This window comes from Acanthamoeba castellanii (assembly GCF_000313135.1).
Source record: "Acanthamoeba castellanii str. Neff unplaced genomic scaffold scf7180000084721, whole genome shotgun sequence".
Classification (NCBI taxonomy): Eukaryota; Discosea; order Longamoebia; family Acanthamoebidae; genus Acanthamoeba; species Acanthamoeba castellanii.
In genome coordinates, this window is record NW_004457434.1 from 179,000 (window position 1) to 188,290 (window position 9,291).

At 58.6% G+C, this 9,291-nt stretch overlaps 5 protein-coding genes across 5 annotated transcripts; 2 read left to right on the forward strand and 3 right to left on the reverse strand.

Annotated features, from left to right (window-relative positions):
- Window positions 1–42: 42 nt before the first annotated feature.
- On the forward strand, window positions 43–433 carry ACA1_383480 (uncharacterized protein; the record flags this gene model as incomplete). Its single annotated transcript, XM_004338782.1, has 2 exons — window positions 43–55; window positions 153–433. The coding sequence occupies 2 exons, from the start codon at window positions 43–45 to the stop codon at window positions 431–433; spliced, it is 294 nt and encodes a 97-aa protein (XP_004338830.1).
- A 133-nt stretch (window positions 434–566) lies between these two features.
- ACA1_383490 (ATPdependent protease La, putative) lies at window positions 567–5,868 on the reverse strand (the record flags this gene model as incomplete). The annotated part of the gene is made up of 21 exons (XM_004338783.1): window positions 567–670; window positions 785–997; window positions 1,144–1,635; window positions 1,726–2,083; window positions 2,193–2,321; window positions 2,406–2,501; window positions 2,612–2,739; window positions 2,819–2,920; window positions 3,044–3,196; window positions 3,323–3,415; window positions 3,497–3,623; window positions 3,703–3,812; window positions 3,882–3,939; window positions 4,051–4,155; window positions 4,235–4,384; window positions 4,474–4,557; window positions 4,659–4,858; window positions 4,948–5,076; window positions 5,177–5,248; window positions 5,365–5,667; window positions 5,841–5,868. The coding sequence occupies 21 exons, from the start codon at window positions 5,866–5,868 to the stop codon at window positions 567–569; spliced, it is 3,234 nt and encodes a 1,077-aa protein (XP_004338831.1).
- Window positions 5,869–6,138: 270 nt separating this feature from the next.
- On the forward strand, window positions 6,139–7,498 carry ACA1_383500 (uncharacterized protein; the record flags this gene model as incomplete). Its single annotated transcript, XM_004338784.1, has 4 exons — window positions 6,139–6,766; window positions 6,856–7,071; window positions 7,132–7,260; window positions 7,329–7,498. Coding segments are annotated over 4 exons (1,143 nt in total), but the record flags the coding sequence as incomplete, so codon positions are not given.
- Window positions 7,499–7,536: 38 nt separating this feature from the next.
- ACA1_383510 (acetyltransferase, GNAT superfamily protein) lies at window positions 7,537–8,305 on the reverse strand (the record flags this gene model as incomplete). Its single annotated transcript, XM_004338785.1, has 4 exons — window positions 7,537–7,660; window positions 7,724–7,876; window positions 7,969–8,027; window positions 8,117–8,305. 4 exons carry the CDS (start codon window positions 8,303–8,305, stop codon window positions 7,537–7,539), a joined length of 525 nt encoding a protein of 174 aa, XP_004338833.1.
- Window positions 8,306–8,563: 258 nt separating this feature from the next.
- Window positions 8,564–9,064, reverse strand: ACA1_383520 (uncharacterized protein; the record flags this gene model as incomplete). Its single annotated transcript, XM_004338786.1, has 2 exons — window positions 8,564–8,944; window positions 9,002–9,064. The coding sequence occupies 2 exons, from the start codon at window positions 9,062–9,064 to the stop codon at window positions 8,564–8,566; spliced, it is 444 nt and encodes a 147-aa protein (XP_004338834.1).
- Window positions 9,065–9,291: the final 227 nt, after the last annotated feature.

Genomic DNA, 9,291 nt, shown 5'->3' on the forward strand with positions numbered 1-9,291 from the left:
CCTCCACTGCCACCCCTACCACCTCCCATCACCACCCCAACCATGAGTTCCGAAGGTAAGCTAAGACCGTCCTGGCCAGCGCAAACCTTGAACCTCACCCCCTTTGTCAGGCGAGCAAGCACCAGTCGTTGTTGAGTCGGTGGGCTCAGCAGGTAGCCTCAACCACGAACAGCAGGAAACGGAGGTTGGCCACAAGGAGGAGGCCATGCGCCGGAACAGTGAGGGTCTCGAGGTAGAGCAGGACGCCGACGACCCGCCCGTGCTCCGCACCGAGGTCAAGGTGGCCGAGCAAGCCTCGAATCGTACGCACGCCCTCAACCTGTCTGTACCCTCCCACTCTGCCGAACGTCACCTCACCTTGGTCCACATCTCAGCAGCTCACTCTGTGCCCGACGTGGCGCCTCGCCTGGGAATGGCCTGCCACTGCTTCTGATCGCCCCTGCCATCACCGCCGTCTCTCCGCCACCGACGCCCCTTGTCGGTCAGACTTGTCATGGTTGTCGTGTGAAGTAAAAGAAGAGCTTCTGTGCATGTTCTGTTTCTGTTGGTGGTTGCAACTGGCGCTTTCAGGCGGAGGTGCGCCTCAGGGCCTGATGATACTCCTTGGGCGCGTCGGGGAACACCACCTGGAAGACGTCGCCGTAGTAGTCCACGAAATGCGCGTCCAGACCTGCGCGTGTGTGCACACATGAAACCAAATGGTAGTCAGTTGCCTACACTTGCAGCATTCACCGCGCACGCGGTTGACACGAACGACGAGACGAAGGAAGGGGCGCGGCGTCACCTTCTCGCAAGAAGGGCTCGAGCTCGTCCCAGTCCTTCCGGTTGCCCTCGGGGAACACGAGCGTCTTCACTCCGGCCCTGCGCGCGGCGATGACCTTCTCCTTGATGCCGCCGACGGGCAGCACCTTGCCGGTGAGGGTGATCTCGCCAGTCATCGCCACGTCCTGCCGCAAGGCCGTGCCCAGCCCCAGCGACAGCAGAGACGACACCATTCCTGTCCACCAAACCGCACACGACACACACGACACACACGACACACACGACACGCACGACACGCACGACACGCACGACATACACGACACGCACCGCGGGTGAGTGTTTGAGCTGGCGGGCAGGCAGGCTTTGGCTCGTAAGGTGTACCGATGCCGGCCGAGGGTCCGTCCTTGGGCGTGGCGCCCTCCGGGATGTGCATGTGGAGCGTCACGTCGCGGAAGAACCCCTCGTCAAACCCCTCGTCTTCACCCTGCGTTGCACCCTGGGGAGAGCGCGCACGTTTGGCAGAGGAGCTCGTGGTGGTGGTGGTCGAGGTCGCGGTCGAGGTGGCGGTCTGCTTGTGGGTCTGGCCGAGCTTGTTCCAGAAGATCTTGGCGCAGGTGTAGGCGATGGAGCAGCTCTCCTGCATCACTTCTCCCATCTGGCCGGTGGTGATCAGCCGACCGCTGCCGCTGCCGCCTTCCTCCTCCGCGTCGTCCTCCGAAGAAGCCGTGGCCGGCGACTCTGACGATGCCACATCGTCGTTCGTCTTCTTGTTCTTCTCCTTCTCCTTGGCCTCCCTCCTCTTCCTCTTCTCCTCCTTCCTCACCAGCAGCTGGTGCTTGTCCACCACCGTCTCAATGTAGGGCGTCGAACCACCTAAAAAAATCACAAAAAGAAACAAAAAAGAAGATTATAGTTAGTGAATAATTGAATAATAAAATAATAAAATAATAAAATAAATAGTACCCATGGAAGTCCAGGCGAGGCCCATGACGACGCCGGGCGGGGTGGTGTCGTAGTATCTGTCGTTGGAAAACGGAGGCTTGCCGAGGAACTGGCCGAGTCCCGCGGGTTTGATGACGATGGCCCCGTGCTGGTCCTTCTCGAGGGTGAGGGCCTCCGACGAGCCCGGCTGCGCGCTCTCGTCGGCCCGCTCCTGGGTCGACTTCTTCTTGCCTCGCCCCTTGCGTACGCCCCCCTTGGCGCCCTTCTTGCCGTCACTGCCCTCAACGGCCCCCTCCTGGCGCTTCTCCTGCTCGACGACGACCTGGTGGGCCACCTTGCGCATGATCTTGTCGATCTGCTGCTGCAGATTGCGTACGCCCTGTCCCAAGCACGTGCCCGCACAAGGTCATCAGAATCGCGTGTCGTGTCGTGTCGTGTCGTGTGCGTGTCGTGTGCGCGTGTCGTGTGCGCGTGTCGTGTGCGTGTACCGCTTCTCTGGCGTAGGAATGGATGAGCTTGTGGAGGGCCTCCCTCTCGAAATTAACCTTTATCTCCGACAGGCCAGCCTCGGAGACAGCCTTCGGGACCAGATACCTCTCAGCAATCGCCACCTTTTCCTGTTCGAAATAATTATCAGTTATCAGTTAAAATATATAATTTAAATATAATTATATTAATTATAATAATAGCAAAATACGAACCTCTTCGACGTAGCCCGACAGCCGAATGACCTCCATGCGGTCGAGCAGCGGCCGCGGGATCGTGTGCAGTACGTTGGCCGTACAAATGAACAGGACCTGTTCGAATGAACACAGAACACCGATGTAATCGGTGCGTGCGTGAGTGAGGGCAGAAGACCAGGCCTGGTCTACCCGGCGGCGGCGGTGGTGGTGGTGGACTTCGGAACCTTGGAAAGGTCGTAGGAGACGTCGAGGTAGTGGTCCAGGAATTTGGTGTTCTGGGAGGGGTCCAGGACTTCGAGAAGCGCGGACGAAGGATCGCCCTTGTAGCTCGACGTGCCCACCTTGTCCACCTCTGAGAAATTCAGCGCAACACAAACGTCGCCGTGAACATGGATGCGTTGTTCGCGCGCAACTGACGAGAGGTGAGGTACCGTCAAGCAGCACCACGGGGTTGGAGGTCTTGACACGCTTCAGGGCCTGCAACAGCTTCCCCGGCATCGCCCCGACGTACGTGCGTCGGTGGCCCTTGATCTCTGCACACAAAAATTGAAAGAGAAATAGAAAATAGAAAAGAAATATAGAAATATGAAATATATATATATCCGAAAAAGTTCAGTTGTGGTGAGGGATCAAGACTACACGAGGCGTGCGCGTACCTGCTTCGTCGGTCATGCCGCCGACAGAGAAGCGGAAGAACTCGCGCTGCAGTGCGTTCGCAATCGATTTGCCGATTGAGGTCTTGCCCACGCCGGGCGGACCCACCAGACAAATAATTTTGCCTGTGCACGTCACGCCATCCCGGTCATTATCTACCACACGACACACACACGACACACACACAACACACACACACACAACACACACAACACACACGCGACACACACGACACACACACCCACACACACCGATGGAGAACGGGAAGCAATATCACATACCGGTAACTTCGCCCTTGAGTGCACCGACAGCGATAAATTCGAGGATGCGCTCCTTCACGTCCTTCAGGCCGTAGTGCTCATCCTCGAGCACCTCTGTGATTATGAATTGCGAAGCTCACACTGTCACTCTTTTGTTTTTCTCGCGTCACACTGTGCGGGGGGTGGGGCACGAACTCTCGGCGTGGTGCATGTCCAGGTTGTCCTTGGTGAGCGTGTCCCAGGGCAGGGTGGTGAGCCAGTCGAGATAGGTTCGCACCACGTTGTATTCCGTCGAACTGGGAGACAGATGTTGGAATTTTTCCTGGTCGTGTAGCGGGGGGGAGGGGTAGCAAGAGTTCATCAGGTGAGCACCGGTCAACTCTAGTGGTCGTTGTGCGTACCATCTCTTCATTGATGACCTTGGCGGCGTGTTCGGGCACCTGCTTGTCCTTGATGCGCTCCTTGAACTTGGCCATGAGTGTTTCGGTCTGCGGCTGCTCCAAGCCCAACTCTGTAATCCATCATAACCGTCGCGATATGGTAAGTTACGTTACGTCGCGACGCGAGAGGGTGTATGTACCTGTGCGGATGGCCTTGAGTTCATCGCGCAGCGTCATCTGGCGATGCCTCTCCTCCATCTTTGCGTTGATGTCCCTGTTGTACCAACACGTGTGTAAGTTGTGTTATTCTATCGGTGCTCAGCAGGCGCCGAGCGTATTGGACTTGGCGGCAGTGCTCCCCGTTTACACGTACTCTTTGATCTTCTGTGTCAGGTCGGACAAGCTGAGCTCGCGCTTGGTCAGCGCGAGCGTCTTCTTCAGACGCTCGGAGACGTCGAGTTCTTCGATGACAGCCTGCACGCGCGTAATCCTGTGGGCGTGAGTCCTTCGACGCAAGCACTCTCACCGCAAGGGGGAGTGGAGAGACACGGACCTGCTGCGCCTGCATGGCGGCGTCATCAAGCGCGATGTGGGTGATGATGCCGGCCACAAAGTCGGCGGACTCGGCAGCGTTGAGCGGATTGTGGAAGGTCCAGAAGTTGAGAAGAAGCTGCGCCGCATTATCTCGCGCAAACACGTCGCCCTTCACACACACAGCATTGGTGGTCAGCAAACAAGCAAACGACTCCGAGATCTGTCGTTGTTGTTTGTTAGCTCGGGAACGAGTTTTACCTTCGCGCCGATGCGGTGGACAATGGCCTCCAGCTCGGCCTGGAAGCCTCTGATTTGCGGGTCCTTGGGGTCGTAGGGCTTGTCCTACAGCGCCGTCATATATAACAGATATGATGATGGGTGAGCAGGGTCGCGGTGATCAACGCTGTGGTGCTGACCAGACGCAAGGGAGCAGGAAGGATCACCTGAAGTTCGGACACCTTGGCCACGAGCCGCTTGGTGCCGCTGACGGTTTCGTCGATCTTGATGCGCTTGTGCACGGACAGGAACTGGATGACGCCGACGACTCCATCCTTTTGTTGCGACGGTCGCATGGGCACCACGTTGGTGAGCACGCCCAGCACGCCCGTTTGGTGCAGTTGATCCAACGTTGTGATCTGGACACCTGTGTTACAACCGCACACGCCGCACACGCCACAATCTCTGCTTAGAAGAGAGTCTGGGACCCGCAGCATGCAGGCATGATCAGGGTACCCTTCTGCTTTGCCTCTTCGGCGTCCTTTACGATGAAGAGGCCGATGTAGGGCGAGGGATGCTTCTGACGCAGCTCTTGCAGCTCCTTCAGGAATTCGGGGTCACGCACGGTAGCGCGGCCCATCGTGCCTGTTAGAATAGAGTACAGTGACGTTATAGCGTGAAGAACGCCCACCACACATATGGATCACGCACTGTGTGATCTAGTAGGATGTGATGGAGGCCGCACCAGGCATGATCGAGGTTTTGATGACGGGCACCACCAGCACCTGCTCTGGCGTCGTCACAGTCTTGACCATGACTGTGGCATGCATGAAAACGTCATCGCAAACGTTCACATGTGAAGTCATACAAAAAGTGTCGGGAGCTCAGTGCACTGATCGTGGCTCTCTCCGTCATGCATGTGGTGTGACGTACCTTGCAGTGGCATATCCCTGGGAGGCATGACATCTTCACCATCTTGTTCGCCATCGCTGAAGTCGTCATCGTCGTCGTCGTCGTCAGAGTCCTCTCGGTACTCCGGCTCGTCCTTCTTCTTGTTGTTCTCATTGTCATCGTTGTCGTCTCCTGCCGCGGCAGCGGCCGGTGCCGTGGTTCTAAAGCCGCGCCTGGCCCCGTTCGGCGCAGCAGCAGCGGCGTTGCGCCACTGCCTGTCGCGCCAGGTCTGCACCGACAGCGACGACCCACTAGTGCCGGTCGGACCGCGGCTGCAGCGCAGCGCTGGTAGCGGTGTGGTGGAGAAGGGCAAGTTGGCACCACGGGGAGAAGGGAGAGCTCCGGCAACGGAGAGGCCACTCCTGCATTGCGGCGCCCACCCTCGACCGCCAGTCCGCAGCAGCGACGGGGTGGCTGTGGAAAGAAGATGAATTTAAATGAGTATAATTGAAAAAAACCTGTCTTGCTGGCCAGATTGATGATCATGTCAGGGACGAAAGCTCGGATGGTGCAGCCAAACCTGAGTGCTTCAGCCAAGATCGGGAGCGCAGCATCGTTCTATGGCCCCTTGTGAGTTTGTGTGCGATCGCTTTGCTGGCGGTGTTCAAAGAATTCCAAGTATTGGCAGGAAGCAAAGGAAAATGAAAAGAAATCTTTGCTTTTTGCGGCTGTGTCTGTTCGCGCACGATGGCACACCCACGCTGGGTGGTATCCCTCCTGATAGTCCTGGCCTCCGCTTGCTTCTGCTGTGGCAGTCTGTGGCCTTGGACGAGCTCTCAAGTTCAAGATGACGTTGGGCACCAGCAACACGACGACGTTCTTGACGCAGCGCGCGACAAGATCTTCGCCTGTCTGGAGTCCTGGTCCGAGCGCGACACGGAGTACCTGGCCAGCGAGTGCTTCGACGCGCACCGGTTCGAGATGAAGGAGCCCATCCCCATCCCCTCCATGGACGCCGAAGAGTACCTCGAAGCGCTGGACCAACTCCTTCCCGCCATGCCCAGCGCCCGCAGCACACTGGGACCCGTGGTGCTGGTTGACTACGACGGTGCTCGGCTCGAGGGGGCTGAGGACGGCAGGCTCAAGTTTGCCTATCGCTGGCACTTCAACGGTACCTTCCTGCCGAAGGTCAAGTGGCTGGGCTGGGTGGGCCAAGGCCAGGAGGTGGCCTACGACGCCTTCAGCGTGGGCACGGCCACCTGGCACCGCGAAGGTGAGGGCATTAAGGTGCGGATGACGGAGATCAGGAACTACTACTCTGTCATCGAGGTCATGCTCCTATTTGCTCTGCCCGAGGAGATGGACCCGAGGCGTCTGCGCAGTGACTACACCAACGACGCCCTTGAGCGGCGTACCGCCAGACTCGACGCCAGCCAAGTGGAAGGTCCCTCGCGCACGCGCACCACCGCACACGCGCACGCACACACCATTATCAAGAGCTCCGTTCTCACCTGGGTATGGGTGCGGCTGCAGGACAGTGCGAACGGATCAGGGAGGCTCTCACGGGCGATGGAAGTGGTCTCGCGGCTCTATTCGCGCCAAGCGTCGAACTGTGGCGTCCCTACCCGATCAGGCCGGTGGTTCGTGGCGTTGATCAAGTGCTGAGTGAGCTGCAGCAGGAGAGGAGCACCTTGAGCCACAACAGCAGGGGCTATCGGCTTCTAGTGTTGGAGCACTTTGCCGGGCTAGGTAAGTTGGTGTCGTGTGCCGTGTGTGCCGTGTGTGTGATGCCAATGGATCCTCCACCAGGCCATTGCACTATTGAGTACCACAAGAGAGGCGTGGCACAAATGGAAGAGGAGCACGACCTCTGGGGCTTCCGGGTCTTCCTCTCTCATGACGACGCGGACGAGGTCGAGCCGACCATCGACTGGGAAGGTATGGTCGATTCCCCAGCCGAGAGCAACACAAGCCGGGGCAGTTCACTTACCTTGGCTTCGGGTCAGGAGTGTACGAGTTCGCGTTGGACGAAGACCTGCGCGTGGCGGTGATTCGCGAGCACTTCGACCCACAGCTGGTGTCGGTGCAGATGGCCGACTTCCTCGAACGCGTGCGGGACCAGTGGGGCACTCCTTCACCCCAAGCAGCCGGATCAGACAATCACGACGAACTATAGGTGACGCTCGCTCGCATAAAGTCGTAAGAGGTGTCAGATTAGATGTACTCGACCAATCGCCAGTCATAGCGCCCCACGTCCTTGGCCACTCCCGGTCGGTAGACCATGCATCGGTTCTCCACCACTTCGAAGCCGAACTTGGCGTAGAGCTTCTGCGCACTCCTGTAGGCCGAGTGGTTAGGGGTTGAACCTTTCGCTGGTACGTGCCAACGGCAGCTGACGTACTTGGTCATGAGGAAGACGCTCCGCACGTTGGTGACGTAGTCCGTGGCGAGGATGTGGTCGAGGAACCACTTGGACAGGCCGCGCTTGCGGTGGCGCTTATCGACATACACATCCGACAGGTAGGTGAACGTCACGTGGTCCGTGTTGAGCCGACTGTGGACAACAAGGCGGCCGGCGCAACACGGCACGGGTTAGCTCTGCAGCAAGGCCGAAGCGCTGGCAAAGGAAAGGAGGGGCGCCCGAACCAAAAGCCTACGAACTCGCCGGTTGGGCTCAGGAGCGAGAAGGGGACGCTGTGCTTCACCTGGCCAGAAGAAAGATGAAGAAAATCCAGATTAATAAATGCACAAATAGATAATTGTTAAAAATAATAAATGGATGAGGGGGGGGTACGGCGAGGGCGACGCGCTCTTTCGTGATGTCAACCGACCAGTAGGCTTCGGTGGAGAGGAAGCGGTGGAGCGCCTCCAGATCGACGCGCTCCGGATCGTTCGTGAGGATGTACCCGGATTCATGCCGCCATTCTCCTGCCACCTCCGTCGTGGCTCCGGCTCCAGCTCCAGCTCCAGCCTCCTCCGCCATGGCCGCCTGCTGGTGGAAACCCGCTGGTGGACCTAAAATAAAATAAAATAAAATAAAATAAATTGAAACGGAAGACCTTCTGGCATTCTGTTTACACTTGACTCCGTCATTCGGGAGGGTTCTGACAGGCGTATCGTACAGGGATATGTTTATATTTACAAGGTGTATGGTACATGACGGGTGGTGATGGGCACATGTTAATCCCCCGCGCATAAATAGACAGGGGTGGTCGCTTTTCGCTTTTTCTGGCCGTTGCCATCAAGGTTGACGAGAGCGAGTCGTTTCGGCGTCGGCCTCCTCGCGGCCTTGGTGGGACGAAGGCGAAGCAGCCGCTTCTGATGAAGGGGTGGTCGAGATGATGGTGGTGGTGGTGGGCGAAGGGAAGTACTGCGAGTCAGGCAGGGGCAGGCCCAACGTAGGCGCCACTGACCCGTTGTCGCAGCCGTGGCTGTGGCTGTGCTCGGCCGCCAACCGCCCCGTGACCTTGTAGCGGCCCTCGGCCGGCTCGTGGCGGAAGAGGACGCCCCAGTCTTCCTCCTTGGCCTGAAGGTTGGCCGCGAGGGAGGTCTCGAGCCACTCGTCGATGTCCTGCCGGTCCTGGTCGGTCAGACCCGGCTGCTGGCCCTCCTCGACGAAAAGCTGCCGCGCCGCAGGCTCCCTGCTGCTGCAGCGGCGGCGGGCCGGCTTACACCGCACCGGGCGAGGCCCGAGTCCAGGGCTGCCCACCGGGCTGCCCTCCGCGTTGGACTCGCGCTTCATGGTGGTCGTGGTGGTCGGCGACAAAGGCTGGTGGTGTATTGAGGGTCTGGCTGGAAGGTGTGGGTTGTTGGAGGAGGCGGCGGCTCTTCACGAGAGAAGATGTATAACTGAGGAAGCTTGCAGGCGGCTTGCAGTCGCTGACGTAGGTTGGTGGCAACAACAAGAGGTCGACCGTTGGTGATGGTGGTGGTGTCGGTTGTGGTGTTAGTCTTGGTCTTCTTGGGTCG